The sequence below is a fragment of the Neopelma chrysocephalum genome, unplaced genomic scaffold (genome assembly GCF_003984885.1).
Source record: "Neopelma chrysocephalum unplaced genomic scaffold, ASM398488v2 Primary Assembly neopelma1_96710, whole genome shotgun sequence".
In the NCBI taxonomy this organism is placed as follows: domain Eukaryota; kingdom Metazoa; phylum Chordata; class Aves; order Passeriformes; family Pipridae; genus Neopelma; species Neopelma chrysocephalum.
The window spans coordinates 421148-445676 of NW_020925354.1; the positions used below are offsets into that span (position 1 = coordinate 421148).

Below are 24529 nucleotides of genomic sequence, written 5' to 3' on the forward strand. Positions count from 1 at the left end.
AAAGTTTCTCATGAAAGGGCCCATGAGTGACTTTAGTCTTACATCTGCTTATATTTAAGAAGTAAATCTATCAAATGCATTTATTTAGCTCTTTCTCATAGTATTACCATTTGATAGTGATTAAGGTACAATTTTCAGTGTTTTACAAAGGCGTGTACAGCAACAGTTCATATGTTTTACACTGATGTATTGTAAACAGTAACATTCTACATAGATCACTGTTGTTAAATTGAAAGTATTGAAAGCATTTTAGATCACAGAGCCCTGTGGTCTACTTTTTGTGTACTCTGACATTATTAAACTCAATCTGGTTTTCTGCTGTGACTGTAATTACAGTATTTGCATGGCTGGGAAGTTTGTATTTTTTTTATCAAATTCTATTAACACTGTATGCGTGTTGTTTTTTGAGCTGAGTGTTTTCATGTTCAGGCAGCAAAGCACCTTCTATTGAACTGAATAATTATGCAGAATCAATAATTTTTTTCTTTGTGTTTGTCTTTGTTGTTTCTTTGATATGGCCTCTAGGATGCTGCAGGCAAGGTACTGGACCGCTGGGCCATCATGTCCAGGGAAGAAGAGATCATTACCCTTCAGCAGTTCCTGAGATTTGGAGAAACGAAATCTATTGTGGAGCTGATGGCAATTCAAGAAAAAGAAGGGCAGGCTGTGGCTGTGCCATCTTCAAAGACAGATTCAGATATAAGGACTTTTATTGAAAGCAATAATCGCACCAGGAGCCCAAGTCTCCTTGCTCACCTGGAGAATAGCAACCCTTCCAGCATTCATCATTTTGAAAACATCCCGAATAGCCTTGCATTCCTGCTTCCATTCCAGTACATAAATCCAGTCTCTGCTCCACTGCTGGGACTGCCTCCAAATGGCCTCCTACTGGAACAGCCAGCAATGAGGCTCCGTGAACCAAGCCTTACAACCCAAAATGAATATAACGAGAGCAGTGAATCTGAAGTTTCCCCTACGCCTTTCAAGAATGAGCAAACATCCAGCAGGAATGCTTTGACCAGCATCACAAATGTTGAGCCCAAAACTGAGCCAGCCTGCGTCTCTCCTGTTCAGACACCTACACCAGTCAATGATTTATCAAAACCAGAACACACTAAAAGCTCATTCCGAATTCACAGAATGAGGAGAATGGGGTCAGCCTCGAGGAAAGGAAGAGTGTTTTGCAATGCATGTGGCAAAACTTTCTATGACAAAGGTACACTTAAAATCCACTACAATGCTGTACACCTGAAAATCAAGCACCGGTGCACTATTGAGGGCTGCAACATGGTTTTCAGCTCTCTCAGAAGCCGCAATCGCCACAGTGCTAACCCCAATCCTCGACTCCACATGCCTATGCTAAGGAATAACCGCGACAAAGATCTAATTCGTGCTACATCGGGTGCCGCCACTCCCGTCATAGCAAGTACAAAATCCAACCTAACTTTAACAAGTCCTGGACGCCCACCGATGGGGTTTACCACTCCCCCTCTAGACCCTGTACTGCAGAACCCTCTTCCTAGTCAGCTGGTCTTCCCGGCTTTAAAGACTGTCCAACCTGTTCCACCTTTTTACAGAAATTTACTTACTTCTGGAGAGATGGTGAGTCCTCCAACCTCACTCCCTACCAGTCCAATAATACCAGCAGTGAGTGGCATGGAGCATCCCCCTCCTCCTTCGGAGTCATCAGTACCTTCAGTGTTGATGCCCACCCCAGAGCCCAATGCAGACCTTGCTCCCAAGAAGAAGCCAAGGAAGTCGAGCATGCCAGTTAAAATTGAAAAGGAAGTTATCGATACTGCTGATGAGTTTGATGATGATGACGAAGAGGTGAATGACAGCAGCACGATGGTGAATGACATTGGTCATGACAATCACTGCCATTCTCAGGAGGAAATGAGCCCAGGCCTGTCTGTGAAAGACTTTTCCAAAAATGACAGAAGCAGGTGCATTTCCAGACCAGACATAAGAAGGGCAGACAGCATGACATCAGAAGACCAGGAGCATGAGAGAGACTACGAAAATGAGTCAGAGTCATCAGAGCCCAAATTGTGTGAGGAAACCATGGAAGGCGATGATCGCCTCCATGAACCTGGTGAAAAATCAACGATGCACAGTAACAGACCAGATGAAAACCACAATGACTCTTCCAACCAGGATATCATTAAGGTGAAGGAAGAGTACACAGACCCTACATATGATATGTTCTATATGAGCCAATATGGTCTGTACAACGGAGGCAGTGCCAGTATGGCTGCTCTTCATGAAAGTTTCACTTCTACATTCAACTACAGCAGCCCCCAGAAGTTCTCCCCAGAAGCTGAAATGTGTTCCAGCCCAGACCCCAAGATCTGCTATGTTTGCAAGAAAAGTTTCAAGAGTTCCTACAGTGTGAAGCTTCACTACCGAAATGTTCATTTAAAAGAGATGCATGTCTGCACAGTGGCTGGCTGTAATGCTGCATTCCCATCACGGAGAAGCAGAGACAGGTCAGTAAATATTAATTGATTTTCTACATTATTAAATGTGTTGAATTATGTAAAAATAGGCGGTTTAGGATATATGAAGAAACAGAGAGATGCAGAGTAATGCCAAGTGACAATTGTGTTCCCATGACATTGAGACAGATTTATCACTTTAAAGATATTAATTGTTGCTTGGCATTCAGAGTGGTATATATTGTGCCATCCTCTTAAACAACTGGCTAGATAATAAATGTCATTATAATTTCTGTGTGCCTGTGTACATGTGTATTGCACATCTGTTTATAAGGTACAACCTTCATTACATTTATTTTCTTCTCCCTGCAACTTTAAAACAAGAAAACCTTCTATTAAATAGATAGTTCATTGTATACAAAACAAATATCTCCATGCATGCACATCAAACAGTAAACTAGGAAGGAGGGGAAGGAGTGGATGGATGGTTGGATAAATGGATGGAGAGACAGAACAGAAGGACTGGAATAAAAGAATGATTTCCATCTCCATAGGGTCATATAAAAGTAAACAAGAAGCATTAGAAAGCTATTCTTTATTATCTTCAATTTTTAAAACTGGACACTGTGTTGTAGTGAGAATGAGTAAATATTAAGAAAATCATTGTCTTTTTCTTTAGTAGAACTTATGTCTCTATCCACTATAGTAATTTAATCTACTTTATCTTCTTTTCTGCATGTGAGCAACTCCCTTTCCCGCTAATGGGAATTATGCACGTTCAGAGAGGAGAGGCTAGACCCCTACATATTTTTAATATCAACCAGGGTATATTCTGCTGACACTTCAAATGACATCATGCCCTAGCTATGCTGCATCAATACTGAAACAGTTGGGCTTAAACAGAAGCAGCTGGTCCATAAACTCTTTGTTTTGGGGTGTTCTGTTTTTTTGGGGTTTTGTTTTGTTTTGTTTTATTTTGTGGGTTTTTTCATTTTGTTTTGTTTTGTTTTAAATAGATTGTTTTTATTGATTCCTGAGGAAAGTGTAATATAAATAGAATTTGTCAGGGTGATAGGATAACAGTTATTTCATACTTGTAGATAAAAGCTCTCACATCTGATGATGATCATATTGTCACATAACAAAATCTTTCTGGTTCATGGAGTGATGGTGAGATTGGCTCACCTTTCTTCCTTTACTTGTGTTTCATATTTTTTCATTAGGCTGTAAAATTTCAGCAGACACAGGAAGGAAATTAAACCTCACTAAACGTTTCACACGCAGCTTCTCACTTTTTTACTTTTTTCTTTGAAACTGATGTGATTTGAAAGTGAATATATTGTATCTTATAAAATGAAAGCAAGTTAGTGTTAAGGGTATCAAGGAACCAAAATTCACTGTTTTGATGGAGAGTCTAGTCCCCAAATATGTCATGTCTTTTCTCATCATTTATGAAATCCACTAAACAGAAAAATAGGAACAAACATAAGAATACAAGTTCAGAACATCTAAGAAGGATGATCTAGGAAGTTTGCATTTGAATAGGATGAAACTACTGGACAAAAAGCAGGTAAATCTAAATTAAGACTAATTTTCTTGAGGTGTGCGGATAACATTTATGAGACTTGAATTTGACAAGGGAAACGTGAATCAGAGGCATGCTGAGTTTAGATGTGTGTAACCCTTTTCAGTTCCTGAAATTGCACAGCCTTTGTTAGTCAAGAATTTGGCTTGGTCGGTCTGTTTCCTCAAATGAATTATGAAGTCAGTCATGTACTACACAAAACAGCTTTGCGTCGAGCATGTGAAGTAAGAAGTAATTAGCTTTAGTATTTTGAACTTTATGTAGTGTATTAAATTTCAGCAGTAATATATTGATAGATCATGGTAATAATAAAATTTTAGCATAGTAAAGACTAAGATGTTCTAAGAAAAAGTGACTGTGATGACATACATAAAATATGTCTGAGATAAGAACCTGGAAATAGGACACATTTTGAAAATATTTTGTCAACTATGTAGGATACTCCTGTTAAGCTTACTGAAAGCAAGCCATGAAATAAAAATCTGATTCAGTAACTTAAAATGTAGGCTGCATATTTAAAGATTTTTTTTTTTTACTTGCAAACTGTTTTATTACCCTGAAAATTTTTCTATTCAATTTGTTTGATCTTCCTTTTGAAAAATATTTTTTTTTTAAAGACAGTATATACGATTTCTAGCTCTTCAGATTATGGTCAGCACTTCAAAGATAAATGGATAACTAAATTAATAGCATTGCAAAGTGAGAACTTCTTCCAGCTGCTTAGATCAATTTCACTTAAAAACTTGGGAGCATTTTGCTTTTAATTGGTGTATGAGAAGTAAGACTTAGCTACACAGCATACAGTAATAATTCCTGGCTAATATTTGAAATGGACTTGTGTTCCATTTTGGACACATTACAAAAAGTCTCTGTGATTTGTTTGTGTGTAAGTCACTCACATAATCTTTGAGTAGTTAGAGTAGCTTAGAATTTTGTGCTTTATGAAAGAAGAATAAAATTTTTTTCAATACTCTGAAAGCGGAGTTCTAGCTATCCCATAGCTTGCAGTCTTATGAAGTTATTATCTTTATTTTTAGTCACTTTATTAATTGTATTACTAGTATTGTGTTAGTGATATTATTAATCCTATTATAACTAGTTATAGGTCTATAACTAGTTAGAAGTCTAAAACTCACAACGCTAGCTATGTTCTATAAGACAATACAAGCTTAAGTGGAGATAGATAACGTTGGCTGATCTTTTTCATTTTCCTTAGAGGCATCTGATTTGGCTCAAGTCCTTTTCCAATGTAACTCTAGTTAATCAAAGGTTTGACTGTATTCTCCCTGCCCTGTACATACACAAAACTCCTAATTGTTGACAGTGAGTGGCGCTACTGTAAAATGGTCTTTGCAGGGGTAGGGTTATGATACAGACTGCTGGTTACCAGAGGCAGCAGATTATGTCAGGAGAAAATGCAGTGCTGTTTTGACTGAAGGAGGGGTTTTATCTGTGTCAGAGCTGCAACCCTCCCTTTGTAGAAAGCATCCTGTAGCAATTTATACTAAGGTTGACCAAATCTAGCTTTAACATTCCTACATCATCTGTGCCAAGGTCAACACCTGCATAAAAATCCTTCTGCAAGAAATGTTAGAATGTCTTCTGAGATCTTCAGCTAACCACTGCTAGTCCTTGTAACTTTGGGGTCAAGATAACCGGAAGATTCTGGAGTCCCACCCCTCGTATTTTTTTCAATTCAGGGCAGAGGAAAGCAGAGTCCTGGTCCTTGCTGTCAATGCCTCAGTAATTCTGTCACCCATTTTAAAAATTAGACATTATTGCTTTCAAGTAGTCAAGCTCTGCTGAGCCTAGATTTTTTTAACAGGGCATTTTTCATCATTCTTCTGAGCCACAAATAACATCACTAATTAAAATAACTTTATACATACCTAGACCTTGGGTCTTTTTCTCAGATTGAGAAGTCTTTTTGTCTTTCTTTTCCTGGAAGCACTAAACTTTAGTAAACAACATTTTCTTCCATTCTTCAACAGCCACTCAGTGAATTAGCTGTTCATCCATTTCTGTTTCTGTATTTACTTCAGATCTCCTTTCTTCTAAAGGCATACTGTTCAGGTCTTGTTGCAAGAATGCAATGGGAAGTAAATAAGAAAAGAGACCATGTTAAAAATTTAGTCAGAAACAATGTCGTAAACCTCCTTTGGAACAGAGAGACATCTTTTTCAAGTAACTTATTAGATGGAAAAGAGTAAGATGAGAAGAAGTCCCTGCACAAACTGTGCACTCGAATGGAAAGATCTGTCCTTGTGGTGTGAGTTCTCTCTGGACTTGGAAGAGATGTGTCCTGTGATTGAGGAGAATCGGCCTGTAGCTGCAGCGGTTAGATTCCCCTAGGATCTGCTTCCCAGCCTCATCTGTGAGTCCTGCTCCAGCAGATACTGAGTTGGTCTTACAAAAAGGTAGATGTGGTTGGTCCTTGAAGTCAGCACTGAGGTACAGATGATCCTGAGCTGGGGATGACAGGAGGGACTAGATATTTGCTGACCAAAGAGGACACCAATGCAGAGGTGAAAGTCTGGAAGGTGCAACTTAGAGCAGTTGGCTTCATTTTGGTCTCTCACCTGGAAGAGGCAAGAATTTTGCAGTCACAACCACTGATGAAACAGGAGGCAGGTGGACGTTTTGCTTTCAGTAAGTCTTGTCAAGAAACTGCTGTAAGATTTTAAGGAGAAATACAGCCGTCTTTTCAGTCAGCCTTAGTACATGCTAAATCCCTATTTCACCTCAGTACTGACACTGTTAGAATCTGTGGTTTTTAAGCTAGGGCACAGCATTAGTAACAATATGTTACCATGTTTTTCTTTCTCTCAATGTATGGAAAATAAATTAACTCTCAGTATACCTGTTCAAAGGAACAAAGCAAGAACTTTTTGTTTTGTCTGTCTGCTACTTAAGTGGGAGTATTAATTGTGCAGGTTTGTCTTTTAAGTTTTCTGACAAAGTGAGCATGCATGCATATACGTGTGTGCATGTGTATGTGTTCCACAAGATAAGAAAGGTAATTGAGCCCCACAAATAAATTTAAAAACAAAATAATATCTGCTCAGGGTGATTTATAAATAAATATGAGGCAACTATTGGTGCCAGGTGTGACCATGCCACTGATTGCAAGTTAAATCAGTCCAGATTTAAAAACATGAACTCCTTAATTTATATAGAGCAAGACATCTGTAGGTGGTTTATTAAAACCTGCTGATGTCTCCAGAACTAAATTTGTGCAAATATAAACCTCTGGGTAGCTGTGTTGAAAAACCAGAAACAAACTTTTTGTCTGATTACCTGATTTCCAGCCCTGTACAGGTGTGCTTGAATAAATTAACATCAGTTACCTATGATTAGTCACTGCATACATTATCAATGGAGGTGAAGAAGTGAGAAAGCTGCTACCTGCCTCTTGTTATCACCTCCTTGACACAACAGTACCCATTTTTTCATCATCCTACTGTACTTGGAACCTTCTACAGATAACTTTTTAGAGAATTATTTTCTATAAATGCACTCAATTCCAGCTCCAGGAAATAAGATACTTTGCACCAGTCCATGATAATTATTACTGTATTTTCCCAGATATAATTAACTGTCATATACAACTTGACTTTCCTCCAACAACAACAGGGAAATCAATTTTTAAGACGTTAGGTGTTCTATGAACTATTTTTCAAGAAACAAAAATTATACTGATAATTTTTTAAAATATAAACACATTTACACCTGTACTGCAGTTTTTGGATGTGATGCAGTTCATGAAGAGACTAGCTGCATATCCAATACATTTGAATGAACCATTAGTTTTTCTCTTGCAGAGTCACTGAGATGTGTGTCATTGCTAATGTTCCCATAACTCTTCCTTACCCAAGAGAATCTGCATCAAAACATTTTGTGCCATCTCTAACACAAATCTACCAACCTAACCTCTTCCATGAATAGTCATATTGAACAGAGACTGCTTGTCATATTGCATACTCACCAATGTGAACAACAGAAGCAGAATTAAAAATTAAAATACACAGAACCAGTTTCATCATAAGATTAAAAAATATTTAAAAGAAAATAAATAAATTGAAGCAAGGGGCTGCCTATGTGAGTAAATATTGAAGGATCAACTCTGGTGTGAAGGAAGGTTTTTTCTGTCTACATATAGTCATTTGTTTCGGGTTTGACTTTGAGATGGCTGTTGTTTTTTAAAACAATCTGCTGTCTTCATTATCTTGTTCTGCTTTGGTACACAAACAGGTATTTCTTTGAAAGGGAGAGTACAGTTTCTTGTACAGTTCAAGAAGTCTCATTTTTATGTGAACTTGCAAATAAGTCAGTGACCTGAGAAGCTTATTTAAACAAACTGCTACACCAGGGTTAAGATAGGTGGGAAGCATAAGTAAAACATTGAAAATCCTAGCTAAAAGCAAAACGTGCATTGAGTGAAATTTCCCCCTGATATCTGTTGTGACAAATAGTGTAAATGTTTAATGTGTTTTGTCCAATTTTCCAGTGTAAGTTTTGTGTATTTTATGTTTGGTGAAAAAGGTTATTTGTGAAGATTGGATTGTGACCATGAATGCTTATGATAATATCCTGGTTGCCCCTAGGTTCCTAGGAAATAACTGGAAGAACCAAAACTCTTCTCCAGAGAGTGGGAGAAAATAGAGTGTTTTCCACTTATCTGAGTAAATGTAAAGCTGTTCCCTATATACAGAGACATCCCATCTTCCCTAGAGTCTTTTGGAAGCAGGGTGAACAAAATATCTACCCCTATTAGTTCCTGCAGAGAAAGGCTCTGGCTGTTCTTTTCAACTTAACAGTGGAAGCCTCTAAGATTTCTGATGAATGTGAAGGAAGCTGTACTTTACAGATAGAAGATAACACCAGGGCACTACTTCCAAAAGTCTGAGTGGAACAAGACACCTCAACTTGAGAGTTGTAGTCTTCTTAGGTGCAGGAGTCTGGGGAGAAATGATGAAGGGTGAGGGAGACACATTTCTGGCAGGAATAGCTGTGTATTTACTGCCCTTTGGATTTACAGCTCTCAATGAAAAAAAGAGACACTCAGTAGGCAGGCAAATGCCCCCATCCATACATTCATGATACATTCGTCAGTTGTGCATGTCTGAAAAGAGAAACTTCCAACTGAAGAAGCAAACTTCACATCAGATTTTACAGCCTAACCAAAGATTACTAATAGGTGAGGCCATTCTCTTCTCCCGTTAATAATGATGATGATGCTTTTCCCCCTAGATTTGAGCCATTTTTTTCACTGGAACATAGACTTAGTGATTGTTCTGGGATGTATACAAATTAACATGAAGTTTACCTCAATGTATGAAAACTGGTGAGGCAAGTCCTAGGAATGACCTAGAAAAAAATAACCTGAAAGGGGGAAAATTTATCAGTAGGTAACTTTTTTGAATGACGCTATGATAGTCCTACCAGTATATCTAGACAGAAGCAGACATTTCAAAGTACTTTTTGAAATAGAATTATGTAGCAGGTGATCAGTATAATAAAACAAAGCTCTTTTGGATTTCTGTTCCATTGCTTTTTGACACGAGAGGCCTTTGGTAGTGAGACAGGGGAGATGGGAGTATTTTCCAATGAAATATGTCTTAGTAAAATATGTTACTCAAAAATAGTTGGTAATTTATAGGTTCTGGGGGAAAGAAACACCGAAGCCCAACCTCTCTAAATCTGGCACATCTTTTTATGGTTATACAGGCTGCTAGGGGTTAGCGAATAGGACAGGGAGCAGTAGCAAACTTGTGAAGTAGAGCCTGTAGTTGCAGGAATATACTGTTCAGTTAGGAACAATTAAGGGTAAAGATAACCATACTGCTAACTACTTACCTCAGGGTGATCCTGAAGGAAGACATGCTGAGTTATGAAAGAGAGTTAAGTGCTCCACGGGTCAAGGAAGAGGCCACTGTATAGGCGCTATACAGTGCACTGCAAGACACTGGGCGCAGCTTTTTACTACTCTTTAATCCTGATCTGTAGTACTCATAGTTTGTTCTCCTTTGTATCTTCAGGAAAGCAGTGCCGCACATCATGTACCAGTATTCATGATGTTATGCTGTAGGTACTAGGAACCATTCATTCACATCCAGCACTTACACATAAAACATTCCCTAATGATACCTCTAGAGCTGCGTCAGATGGTCTGTTGGGACCTGAAGTAACACAGGAATATCTCAGGTGAGATACCACTTACGGCTCATCACAAGTTGACCTTTTAATGGCAAACACTGGATATTTTCTGACAGAAGTTTTAAGCCCTCCAATTGTAAAGAAAATCCAAGGTTTTTCGTACTCTCCAGCAACATCTTTTAAATTAACAGTTTGCCTTGTGCTAAGGAAACTTTTTTTAATTATTATTTTTTTAATTAAGAGCTTATTTCACATTTAAGCTTGCCCTAAAAAGCATTGCTTTAAAAGATCTATCTAAGAAATAATTTAACATTTTTGCCATAAGGCACTTTCAAGCTTTATATAAATGGACCTGGAGGAGAAATGAAGAAGTTTTAGGTTTGCCAGCAATGTACATTCTCATGAAAGAGAAAGAAGTGCAGGACTTTGTTGGCATTGTGTATAAATATAAAGTGGTTCATTTTGTATGGGGAAAGAGCACGGGGAGAGAAAGAAAGAATAGGATTGTAATAAGAAAACATCTTTTCCTGTCACTGTTTTTGCCTATTTTTTTTTTATAAAAAGAGGGAAAAAAGCCCTAAGCTGTATGTCTGTGTCAAACATATGAATATGAAACATAAGATGTAAACTATAAGTTTTAAAAGTTGTTATTTGCAATGTTACTGATTTTGATTCTAGTGCTTCCCAAACTTTATTGCTTATTTTATTAACTAGGGAAAAGTTCAATTTTTTTTTCCTTTCTATCCCTCTTCTTCTCTCTCCCTCTCTCTCTCCTTTTCTTTGTTATGCCAGAATAAAAAAAGCATTTACAGTTTAGCCACTTACAAAGGAAAATACAAACGTGACATAGTTAATTTTTCTGCCTATAAATCTTACATTGTACTTTTCTGTTTTACACACAAAATGTGGAAATAAAAATAGCCTAAACACCTATTTATGTGTGTGTGTCTGTGGACGTGTATACTGAAAGACATATATATATAGCTGTCTTGTTAGATAGGGATCTAAAAATGCAATGGATAGAAACGGAATTTGGATTCCCTCTCAGAAAAGGTAAATGAGCCCTTGTTTCAAGAAGAAGATGCACACAGGTGATGTATTATGCAAGACTGAGAACCAAGGTTTCATGAGGAAAGGCCCTGGCAGGAGGGATAACAGATCCTGTACTGGATGTCTCTGAGGTCTGATAGCCAGATAGGGGAGCAGAACTAATTCTGCAGCCTTTTTAGTCTATTCTGTCACAGAAGGGGCACTGCTGGGTCAGTCAGCTCACTAGTAATTGTGTTTTACAGACTTCTAAAGCAATTGGCTCAGTCAGTCCCAATTCAATAAAAGTGTAGAGCGAGAGTGAGAGCACTTTTGTTCTATTTTTTACTTGAAATTATTTCATTCAGCAGTCTGTCTTTTTTATTACCAGGATTTGACATTAGCACTCCAAGCTATATTAGCATCCATTTCAGCAGTTCAGTAATGGTATTAAAAAAACACTTAACTTCAACGGTGAATGGTTGTATGACAGTACCATAAAAATCCACATTAAAAAAAAACTTATGTATTTGTCCCTGCAAATTATTTTTCACTCATTTAACCACTTCAAAACTACACTTTCTTGACTGGTGTTTGCAAGAGCTTTAGCAGAGGGAAGGCTTGTAAAGGAGCTGCAACAATGGCAGAAAGAGAAAAACAAAGACATTTACGAAGAAGAAGAAGGAACATGCAAGCACATACATGCATAAGAAAGATCTCTCATTTTGGGTGGGTGCCTCTCATTCATCAACTGAAGTAAGATTTTTACATCACTCGAGGTAAAATCTTTGGCATCTTCCACATTTCTGGGATTTAATTTTGAACACAGCACTCTCCAAGCTTGGGACAGCAGCCTAACTACCTTGGCACTGCAGCACATTCATAAATGACTGCATTAGGTTCTAAATTTTGATTAAACATTCTGTAATTAATCAATGGTAGACATGAAACAGTTGGCAAGGTCCAGAGCTGCAAAATGTTTAAGACATAAAACATTACAAAGTAATTAGAATGTGCTCCTTCAAGGGAAGGATTGCCTTCAATAACGAGGTAAATGATAGCATCGTGTTTATTGTGGACGTAGGCAGCCAGTGCAATATGATAAACTGCAGGAGATACACATATCAGTAATCATCCACATTATTAGTGTCATTAATCATAATTCTAAAAATATGACAGCAGCAGCCAACTTTTTGACCAATTTTGCCTCTGCCTGTTGGCCGTTATAACTTCACTAATAGACTGCAGAGCTCCTCTGTGTGGCAGTTTGCATTGAGAATGGAAGGTTAATTATATTTCAGCTGCTGATTCCTTCTCTCCTCGGAAAAGACTGAGCACTTTGACAATCCCAGGAGCTCGCTGCTGTTAAACCAGTAAAAGTACTTTATTGAGATTTTCTTCGTTGGTCAGGAATGAGTAGATGTTTCAAATGAGATATAAGCGCCAGGCTGGGACGGCCGCTAATGTTTCTTCCAAAATAATCCTTGGACAGCAAGCTGAACTTAGATATCTTTGCACAGTCTCTTGTGGATGAGTAAAAAGTTGAGAATTTAATAACTGCTGACAATAGTATGTATGGAAGAATCTCGGAGGACTGAAATTACTAAGGAGTCGGGGTATCGATGAGAGGACATTTTAGGATAATCAGCTATAAGTTGACCTGATAGGGATACTTATTTAGTAGTGTAAAATTTCTAATAGAGGAACCCTGTTGAAGTGCCCCATCATATTTGATTTTATAGTTCCTCTGGTATTGTATAAATAAATCAGCATTTCTAGACAAACTAACATTGGGAATGAGAATTACTGTTGCATTGTGACCAAATTAAATGGTTTACAGATTTGCTGTGGAACCTGAAAATGTACAAAACTATTCCTAGAACTGAGGTTTTATTGTGAATTTGAACTTGAGGTGCAATCAGTAAAGAGTGTATGAACCTACCGTACAAATCATGAGATAATGTGTTGCTGTGCATCAATATCTGAGAGAAAAGAATTGGTTTGAAAGCACAGTTGGTGAAAGCCAGCAGTTCTGACTGAGTTTTCTCTTTATTTCTGCATTTACTAAAACTCGAAGCTCAGTAAAATTCATGAATGGGATGCTGAACTGAAGGAACTGTTTGTGTAAAAACGTGCAAAATTATCAAATTTTTTGCATGGCTGTTGGAATTGTGAAATAAAATAAAGGATGAAAGCTTCTGATTACAAAACTTGAAATATGTAATATTTAGTTGATTTAGGTTGGAAAAGAAATGTTAATGCATGCAGTTTGGCAACAGATTCTACGTGGATGTTGGCTCAGTATTCTTAAGGGAAAATACACCTTGTGTGAAGGACCAGCAAAATACTTCAGCAGAGTGGAGATGAGGACCTAGCACATGACTGCAGTGCATGACCCTGTGTACATCATCTGCACAGCTAAACTTTTCTGTAGAGCTTTTGTGGACTGTAGAAACAGCTTTGGACTGATCATCAGTGGTGGTGAGCACCGTCTATTTCCATCAGAGGACGTCGTCATATGTATGATGACCTTCTCATGCATGTCGCATTGCTACACCAAGTTCACTTAGGAAATATTCTGTCAGACAAATCTTTTTGTTCTAAACTTTCTCAACCAGTTCGGATATTAGAAAAAGAGTGCTCGCTATTCTGTAATGAGTCTGTTTTGCTTCCAGGCAGCTAGTGAAGTGAGAGATTGAAGTGTTGCAACACAATTTTGATCATTTCTGAGTGAACTTTGGCAACTATGCCAGTGGTTATGCTTTTTGTTTGTAATATCTTTTGATCTTTAATGGACAATAATAGTAATATATTAAGAATATGACATGACCTTGCCTTGGTGCTTCTGAGCACACACAGCTTTTGTGGAAGTGTAATTCTGTTCAAACCATAAGGACTGACTCACTCAACACCTCAACAGGTATGTACTGAATTATTGGGCCTTTCCAGAATCCCAAACCTGACAGATTTTACGTTAAAAATTATTTGGTAGCAAACATTGCCATCAGATATCAGTTTCACATTTAACCTGAGTATTTGCTCACATAGTCAGCTATCCTGCCTTCCCAAATGCTTTCTCTGCATTAACATTTTTTATGCATTCCACAGTGATGACAAATTGTTTTCTGACTCTAACTGTGGATTAAGTATGCAGAAGGCATGTTTGCCACTGCCAGCAAACCAATAATTCTCACTAACATCTTCAGAGTTACAACATTTATAAAGTTGCAAAGTGGAGTAAACAAACCATCTGTTTGGCTTTGCCATATATGTCATGCTCTCTTATTAGCATATTACGATTCATTTAGTAAACAAATTTGGTGATTTTGTTCATGTCAAAGTTAGAGGGAGCTTGAAGATGATTAACATTCCTGGGACAGGCACATTAATACATTGCTTCCTCTGCAAAGTTAAATGGCTTCTCAGGAGAATCACCCCTTGTTGACAAGATGAGACTGTCAATTTTGTTTGCCTGCCACATTAGGGGCCGTAAGGGGATGGGAAGCTCTGAGAAAGAGGAGCAGTGTAGGCAGCATAATTCACTGCGAATTGAAAAAAGAAGTGTAATTCTGATAAATGGTCGACCCCAATACATCCTACCTGTTATTACAACAGACGTGCCGTATCTGTGCAGTAAATTAGTTAAACCCCTAAAGAGTTTGATGGGAGCTTATCTTCAAGTGAATAATTTGAGTGTAGAGGGAGCTGTCTTCGTGACCAGTGTGAGTGATTTGCTTCATATTGGAAGGGATTGAAATAACTGGGCTCCACATTAATTTGCAAGAACTTGCTTGTCCTTTATTTCCTGTATTTAATAAGTAGTGAGTTTTTTTACTTTTTTAACAGGTGCTGAACTGTATTTTACTTTTTGGATTTTCTTTCTATGAAAGGTTAATATCTTCAGATTCTATGCAATTTAAAGCCTCAAGAACTGATTCTATTATCCTGTTCATGTAGAAATGCTTCGTTTTCATTGGGTAGTATAGTATTTTTGCCTTGACTCGTTCTACAGTCTAGCCCTTATACCTACTTTTCCCCTTACATTTAGAGCCAAATTAAACATGATCAAATACATGGAAGCACTAATGTACAGTCCAATACCTTAGACCTGTTCAGATAAATGTGATTTTATAATTTAGGTCAGATCAGAATTTCAAACCATTATTATCTTTGCTTAGTTCTATGGATTTTTTTCTTTTTAATTGAAAAAAAAAACAAACCGAAACAAACCCTATATCAAAGTCTGACAGAGTGGCAAAATTAGCAGTACCTGAGAAAATGTTTTTTAACAGTTTCTATTAATAATTAAGTTTCAGGAATTGTTTCGTTGTTGATTCTTTTAAGTGAATTAGGGAAATGATTGCTACTTCCTTCTTGAAGAAATATCAGAATTGAGGCCATATCTTTCTCATAAATATGTACAGTTATATTTAGCCAGAGTCTTACTTTTTGATTCTTTGATTTTAGCTGCATGATACTCAGCATTTCCAGTCTGCAGAGATTCTGAGAAAGCATAAAATTCTGCATTTACTTTCTGTTATGTTTGCATATTCTGAGCCTTTCTATGCGTTTCAGGCTTAAATAAGCAGGAAAGGGACATGAAATTGAGGTAAGACCACTTTGCCATGTTATCAAATTGTGTTAACAATTAAAATCATGTGAAATTTTAAAACAAAACCATAAAGCTTAATTGACAGCCTTTGAGGTAAAGAGAAAGAAAGAGAACTTTCCTGTAACATTTCATTTCAGGTAAAAACATAGGCTGAATACTGAGCTGAAAATATGTGTCGAAAAAGTCTCATAAGAGGAATAATGGAAGTTTCACTGTTTATATTTTAAACCAGATTGATAGAGCTTAGTTTTAAACTAAGTATAGCAGGAGGATAGCCTTTGTGGAGCCTGTACAACCAGAGCAGTTACTTCCATATCCAGCTTTAACAAAAGGTTTGCCAATCTATGTGTAAACCACTAGAGAAATGTGTGCTGGCTTTGATTTTCTAACAGAACCTTTTTCAAACTGCTGATGATTGTGTGGTTTCAGGTTTTGTAACCCGATAGTATCTTCTATCTTCTTTTAAAAAAATGTACTATTACTTGGAAAAAACATAATTTAACAGAAAAAAATTTTATGTTTACTTTTAATGCATTAAGTCTCCAAATATAATTTTATCGTGTTACTTAATATTGGGATCAGTTATTGATCTTAAAGCAAAGCTGAACAAAGACTGATGGCCCCCTGCTGTGGTGTCCTGTTTATGATTTCTCTGCAGTGTTAGAATGGTAGGGCTGGGTGGTATTACTTTAGCAAATCATGTGTTTGCCGGAAAAGGCATTTTCTGAATATTTGAAGTATCAGAAATTTGGATAGTGGCTTTCTTGGAAACATAGGAAGAAAGGTTGTGTTGGGATACAAATGGAAATTTTGAAACAGATCATTTTAGAATTTTAATGAACAATACGGTGTGCTTTGATGTTTGACTGAGATTTTCTTCAGAGAACTTTGTCACTTACAGTCAGCCAAGGAGAAGCAAGGGGCCAATAGCTAAGACAATTAAGTGGGACATCAGTTGGCTTGGCCCTTCTGTCTGACTGCATCAAGAATTGGAAAGTGGGGTTCCTTGGTCCCTAACTGACTGCCTTAACAATTATGATTCTGTTTCATTGTCAGTCTCTTTCTCATTCCTGAATATTTAAGTATAATCATACTTTTCTCTTGCTAAAATAATTAAGAAAATGATGCTCGTGTTTCTTTTTCAACAACCTGTCCTATCCTGAACTGTGAACAACACATTCAACCCAATTTTTCATGCAGTTGGTTTTGTGCCCTCTGTCATACTTGACTTTAAATAAACAGTGCTCTTTATAATCCAAATTCTCTAACTCTCTTGTGTGCATCAGAGATGAGTTTTGTCCCAGTGCAGATAGGACTGCAGCCATGGTGCATCCAAAGCTGGACTTAAGTCATGCATAGAATTTATGTCAATTTCTATGCCAGGACAAATTCTACTCTGATAAATTCCTTCTCAATCATTTCAAAAAGAAATAAAAAACCTGACTAGATAAGAATAAACGAAACTAAAGTGGCAATTACATTTTTTCTTTCCAACAAATGGAAAGATTAACAAAATCACATTCATTGACAGGCAGAAAGAAACTGCTGAAGAGAACCCAGTCTGGATTTATGATCTGTGTAAATAGAATGTACGTTTAATTGACCATATTTCCTAGGCTTATAATTCCCTTCCTTCTGTTGATGAGTAGTGCATCTCTCACTGAGAATCTTGCTAATAGTAGGTAGGGTGGAACCCGCAATGAATTCTAATTATGGTAGAATGCTTCCATAAACTTCACAAGGGAAGGAAAATACTTACCACCATTGGGATCATGCCCACAGTCAAAGAGCTGCTGTAACTGCTGTAGCATCCTGCATTGCACTGCTACCAAAACTTGCATCTGAAAGAGCAGGGGTGAACTGGAAGGTGGGATACCATTGACACTTCACCACAAACACAGATTTCACATGTATCATCATTATCATCATCATTCTTACAGCACCACTGATCCATTCTTAAGGCCGAATTCACTCTAGTGAGGACTTTGCACACACTTTTGCCCACTATATGTCTAGTTTATGAATAGTAACTTGAAAGAAGAAAGATAATTATGTGGAAAAAGTCAGGCATTCTGGGTCCTAAAATAAACCAGAATTTGCTAAAACATCTTTTCCACAATAAGCTATATTTGAAAACATCTTGGAAAAATACTCATTTTTAAGGATACATGGCATGTAGTACAGTGCTAAACAGATGTTTGAACATTCTTTGGCACACCTAGTGTTCTCAGAAGTCACCCTCTTCACCATCCCTTGTTGCATAGGATGGCGTAGGTATGGTAACTGAAGCCGACTGAGATGTACCTTTAGCTTAACTTATTTGATCTCATGTTCCTGTCTGGAAGACTTCAGTTGTCTTTAAGCAACATTTCCACTGCAAGGATCAAATGCCGTTTTGTTAGTTGATGTACAAATAAGCAGTCTAAGATGTCTAGAGTCATTCAAAGGATTTGATTAGGTCAAATATTTCATTTTGTCACACACATATATATACCTCTGCCAATCATTTATGTTCTTTAAGTTCTTTTCCCTGCAGCAAGTGAAGTGCAAAGGACACCAGAGATGTCCTTAAATTACCTAGCTCAGGCATGCGGAATAATGAAGCCATGGCACGTTGAAGCTCAGCTGGTTTTGGCATATTTTGTTTCAGGATTTTCTGCCAATTTGATGGCAATTTTCATGCTCTGGCATAAATTACTCTGCCCAAGCTGTGCCTCAGCTTACTCAGGGACCATTGTTTACACATGCCTGGGAGCAGTATCTGGAGGAGGAAGGGGTAAGCAGCATTGTAAATCACATCAGGGAACAGAACAGCTGAAGTAAAAAAACTGCAGGTGCTGTGGGGAGGAGCAGATGAACAAAATGACAGGGTGGTTAGCAGTGGCTAGGGGCTGGTAGGGGACTTCTAGGCTTTGGAAGTGACAAAGCGGGGGAGAAAGAGTTGGATTAGGGTGGAGTATCTCACTTTGGTATGGAGAAAGGGGTCTGGGACTTCAGTTTTGTTATAAGATTTCAAAACTTCAGTATCCAAATAAGTTAACTTTTTTTACAATTTGTTCCTCTCATCCCTACCAGCATGTTTTCACATATGATGTTTAGGAACATTGTTAAACACAAGTGAAATAGATTAAGAAATGAAAGTAAAAGAATCAATTCTTTTGAACTATGGTCATATAATGGAAATCGACTGCTATGAATGAACCTATGTTCAGAAGTTATGAAGAGCAGAGCTAATGCACTGCCATGAGTTCATCTTTATTATTATATTACACCTGAATCAATTGATAAAGTAGCTTCTTTTTAAGGCTGGGAATGGCACTTAATTGAATAAAAGTCAATGTAATTATATTAGGAGAATCCAACAGTAGTGCTGACAGCGGAAAAGGGACACTACTGAGCAGAGTGCCAGAACTGGTCCGCACATTTCTGCACATCGTTTGCCTGACAGATATTATGGGCTGGGACATACTTTAACTAGATTACTGATTGTTACTGCTGTAAGTGAGAATTGAATAAGGGAGGCCTCTTTTCTTATCAGAGCATCAGCAGGGATAGCATCCTTACACTGGTCTTCCTTAGAGTGGCCTCTGTCTATCTGGGGCTCAGTGGCCCCTCTTTAATGTGGTAATTTGTTCTTATCTCTCTGTTCAGTGAATGCTGAAGTTATTTTCACTACATGCCTGACTGCTGTTTTTCTCAGCAGCAAACCAAGCAAATAGTAAGCATGAATGCATGTCAGCACAGTTACAGGTAGCCTGACTAGCTTCTATGCTGCAACAAATTCCTATACCACAGGAGCAAGGAGAAGAGAGAGGGGGAGAAATCATTAGAAAACACATGAGTATCTTATGAATAGTTCACAGTTATCCTTAAGGTGATAAGCACAAATGTGCTTTTATGGTCATTTAATAACGCTGGTCAGTGTGGACAGGCCTTCACAGTAAGCATTTCCTGTACTGCAGTTAGCAACTTCATGTGGAGCTACACACCATCTGACACTAGGAAGGCAAGGGACCATCAGGACTACTGTTTATCATTCATGTACTTGCACACTGCATGCATCTGTTCAGAACTCATTTGTGGATGATAATGGGGATGCTCTGAATATGCTTTGGTTAATTTGCTTTATGTTTTCCATCTAGTGTGATTGAGTCAGTATCTATCAGGACAACAGTATAAGTGATACTACAGCTGACAAAAAATAGTTTCACAGTCAAGACTTTTTTTAAAGTCTGTTTTATTGGTTTCAGATTAATTTTTTTAACCAGATTTGTCTGGATTGGAATGTGAATTTGTTCTCTCTCTCTCTCTCTCTCCTCCCCTCCCCCTTTCTTTCTCTTTTCTCCTCTCTTCTCTCTCTCTCTCTTTTGTGATCTCAATTTAGCAAAAGATTAGAAAGCTGATCTTATCACAAGGTAAGCTCAGCCTTCCTAAGTGCAGTGTGGGGATATGCATAATTACACTTCTACGCCTCAAAAAAGCAATAGTGCTATAGTTGCTTGTGTGAAAAGAGTATTTCCCATGTGGGAGAAAAGCAAGAAATACTCTCCACTTTTTTCCACCCTTGCCCATACCTCTCAACTCTTTCTCATTAGGAGAGAAATTTTCCATTCTAGACCACCCTCTTACTGGAATAATTGCATCCCAAGCAGACACAATTCAATTAACTGCATGTCAGTGTTAAGTCAGATAACAGTTACCTGCATTTGCAGGTGAGTGGGACAGATCACTCCTATTGCTGTTTTCTTTATTTATTCCCATAAGTTATGTGCAACAGATAGGTGAATCACAAAGTAAGTAATAGAAAATTACAGAAATTAACTCCACATCAATTTAATCTTCCTACATTTGCATTTTCTTTATTTATCTGCATTATATTGCTGTACCATGTTTGGGACTTAACTACCTGGTTGAGAGGTATGTTTCAAAGGGTTTCTTAAAATAAAAGCTTCCAATACGGAAATATTGCTAGTAGCTATTGTTCCTCTTCTCCTTTTTTTTGTTACTGTAGGATCTGAATGTCTGTAAAATATTTGATCATTGTTATGTCTTCCCATGCCAATTTTATACCTAGTGCTTTTTTGAAAATTAAACTATTCCTATGTTAAAATTCTCTCTTTCTCTCTCTCTCCCCTCCCTGTCCCCATCCCATCCCCCATCCCCCTTTCTTTTCCCTCCTACATTTGGTCTCTCATCTGCAATTTATAATGGGCAGACAAACTGGTGAGTCTGCATGTTGTAAATTGCGGGTTTGGGTCCTTAGCTTGCACAGAATGTTATGCAGTAGAACTTCGCTAATTCTTTTTTTGCTGATTTGAAAATCCAGTCACCCTCCAAAGAATAAAAAATTGTCATGAAAAATTGTCATTTCCTCAACAACGCTGCACATTCCAAAAACTGAACCCTAAAGTTTTCTGATACTGAAAACTTTACACACATTTCTTAAGCACTTCAACAAAACAAGCATGTTCTGTGGTCAGAGGTCTTTGAAGTCTGTCTTTTTTGTTGGTTGCATTGTTAATTCAGTAAATGCTGTTTTTCACTACTGCAAATCAGTGATGTTCTACTGCAATGAATGAATAAAGCCAATGTCAAAAGTGGAGAGTAGAATGCAGTATTTAAAATAATGGGCTATTTTACGAGCTACTAACCCAAAATCTTACAATGCTTCCAAATGTAGAGCTTTATTTCTTGAGAACAAAGGCCCAGCTCCTGTAAAATCTTTGAGAATATTTTAATTTGCATCTTTTGGGATCTGGTCCAAAGACCACTTCCAACAGTAACAGTTTTCCAGTGTCTCTTGAGCATCTGCAGTGACTTCAGCAAACACCTAAACCAAACTCATGCTTAATTTTTTGATTGATTTGGGGCAAAACTCTCACTGCCATTAGTAGTTTGGTTTTTTTACTGAACATTGCATTGCTTGTGTCAGTCAACACTGCATCAGACGCAGTACAGGGAAGAGTGTTAGTGCCTACCCAGAAGGATGGAACCACTGACTTAGGCTAAGATTTTCAGAAACTGATATGTAGATTTCAGAGACTTGTTCTCTTAAACCCTTGAGGTGTTCTCCATCTTAGATTGGCCCAATTCTGAATCCCTTTATAGCAGAATTAAATTACCAGAATCAGGGCCTCTGACTATGTATCAATCAGTTATCTTTTATTTTATTCTTTTCCCGTATTTCACTTCCAGAGTTATGTGAGTCAATATATATATAAAGATATATTTATATGTATGTATATATAAATATATAAAGATACAGATTCAGATTTAGACAGAGATAGAAACATGCACAACTATTCTATATATTAATATTTTTTTCTCTTGAAGCAAGGCTTTTAGGAAGGTCAGCAGGGCTTCAGGAACCAAGAAGAGCATTTTGCATTTTCTACTAGTGCAATTTATTATTTTGTAAATGTCAAATAAAAGGGCTGTAGCTGCTGCTGGAGACTAATGTTGAGGAGCCGCAGCTGAAAAGAAAAACAATATGGGGAGGGTAAATTGCTTGTTTTGTTTAGTTTTTATGTTGCAATTTGTTCACTTATAACAAGGCTGAAATCAGCAAGAAACATGAATAGGGGATATTTTCATGATAAATTATTGCTAAATCAGAATTTGTATTTGATGTTTAATGAGTGTATGTTTAATCAAAAATACTGTACATTTTTCCTTCTCTCCCTTCCCTCTTTCTTTCCCAGACACAGTGCTAACATAAACCTGCACCGTAAACTGTTGACCAAAGAACTGGATGACATGGGTTTGGACACTTCACAGCCTTCTCTTAGTAAGGACCTCCGCGATGAATTTTTGGTGAAGATATATGGCGCTCAGCATCAGATGGGGCTTGACATAAGGGAAGACACTTCCTCACCTGCTGGTACTGAGGATTCCCATATGAATGGGTATGGCAGGGGCATGGCAGAAGACTATATGGTCCTAGACCTGAGCACCACCTCCAGCATCCAGTCCAGCAGCAGTATCCATTCCTCAAGAGAATCTGATGCAGGAAGTGATGAGGGTATTCTCCTGGACGACATCGATGGGGCAAGTGACAGCGGGGAATCTGCCCACAAAGCAGATGCCCCTGCCTTAGCTGTAGGTATGGGCACCGATGTCCCAGGATCCCTCATGTTCAACAGTGTTTCGGTGAGCAATGGTGGGATAATGTGTAACATTTGCCACAAAATGTACAGCAACAAGGGAACCCTCAGAGTGCACTATAAAACAGTGCACTTGCGAGAAATGCACAAATGTAAAGTCCCTGGGTGCAACATGATGTTCTCCTCTGTTCGTAGCCGAAACCGGCACAGTCAGAACCCCAATCTGCATAAAAACATTCCCTTCACTTCAGTAGATTAGTTCAAGGATGGACACAGCATAATGCCAGCTCTCAGAGAGGGCCCACTATATCTGAACTGCCATATACAGTCTCCATTTATATGTATGTGTGTATATATATATATATATGTGTATATATATATACATAAATATATATATAATCTTTTTCTTTTCTTTTTTAACAAAAGAAACACCAGGTGCTTTTCCCCCTTTGTTGGTTGTTGGGGTTTTTTTTCCTTTTTTTTTTTTTGATAGAAACAAAAAAGGTGGGACCTTTAATTTGGGAGAAGAGGTTTTTCATAAAAAAAGAAGCAAACAAAAAGAAAAAAACCAAACCCACAGGAAACTTGCAGTTGTCCCTAGTTCTGTTAGAATGTTCTTTGGTCATCTCCAGAGAGACAGTTTGTCCTACCTGTGACTTTTGCCTGAAAACAAAAACAAGAACAAAAACAAAAAACACTAACCCCCCCCAAACAAAAACACACAAAAAAATTGCAAACAAACAAAAAGAGAAAGAAAAAACAATCTACTTAGTTGTATTTGTGTCTTCTAAGCATTGGGGATAACGTTCTACTAAGCATGGCTGTTACACTTGTATATATATATTGAGCCTTGACAGGCCTATGATGTAAAACAATTGTATTGATGGTGGTTTAACTCTATTTTTTTTTGCTTAATTTTTACAGTTACATCCAGCTGTTAGATAAGCAGGAAAAATAGTTTGCTGGCTAGTTCTACTCATTTATGTTAGCTTTAATGCACATTTTTAAAAGAACCACAGTCTCGTTTTAACTACCTGCTAGATATAAGTACTACAGAGGTGCTGGCATGCTTTACAGTACCTGATTTGATACAGTTTTTTTTGTCTTGTACTATTACATAATTCCAGTCATGCACTTTTTCGTACACTACAAGGGGATGTGTAATAATATCCATGCTTTTTTTTTTTAAACTATTGCCATATTTTCAGTAAGTGTCTTTAAAAAAATACACTTAGATAAAAGTGATCTGGTCAGTATGAGGGCATGAATGCCAAACAGAGAGTATTAGTGTTTAGTGTTAATACAAAAGTGCCAACTTTGCACACGTTTTGAAAAAAGAAAATGTAGTTATTCGCCATTACCACAGTTGTAGTTTTTGGACTACACGAAAAAGTACTGGGGAGGGAAAAGGGGTAAAGTGAAATACAGAATTCTTGGTGCTTTTTTCAAGTGCCAATTATTACTAGAAACAATAGTGCATCCTTATTCCTTATATACTGCGTTGCATAAAAGAAAAAAACCAAACAGAATTGTGTCATGTGAACCAGTAGAAACTTTTTCTTTTCAAACATGCATAGTATTTGGGGATATAAATGCTGATACTACTTGT

At 37.5% G+C, this 24529-nt stretch overlaps 1 protein-coding gene across 4 annotated transcripts in view; it reads left to right on the top strand.

Moving 5' to 3' along the window:
• BNC2 (basonuclin 2) overlaps positions 1-23361 on the top strand; it is a 336970-nt gene extending 313609 nt beyond the window's left edge. For 3 of the 4 annotated variants that reach the window (XM_027709215.1, XM_027709213.1, XM_027709214.1), the window contains exons 5-6: positions 526-2489; positions 22519-23361. In XM_027709215.1, the coding sequence (XP_027565016.1) occupies positions 526-2489; positions 22519-23179 (2625 nt within the window). In that variant the 3' untranslated portion in view covers positions 23180-23361. Of the gene's footprint in view, positions 1-525; positions 2490-21032; positions 21041-22518 lie in introns of all 4 variants that reach the window. The other variant, XM_027709216.1, reaches the window with a different exon arrangement.
• The last annotated feature ends 1168 nt before the right edge of the window (positions 23362-24529 follow it).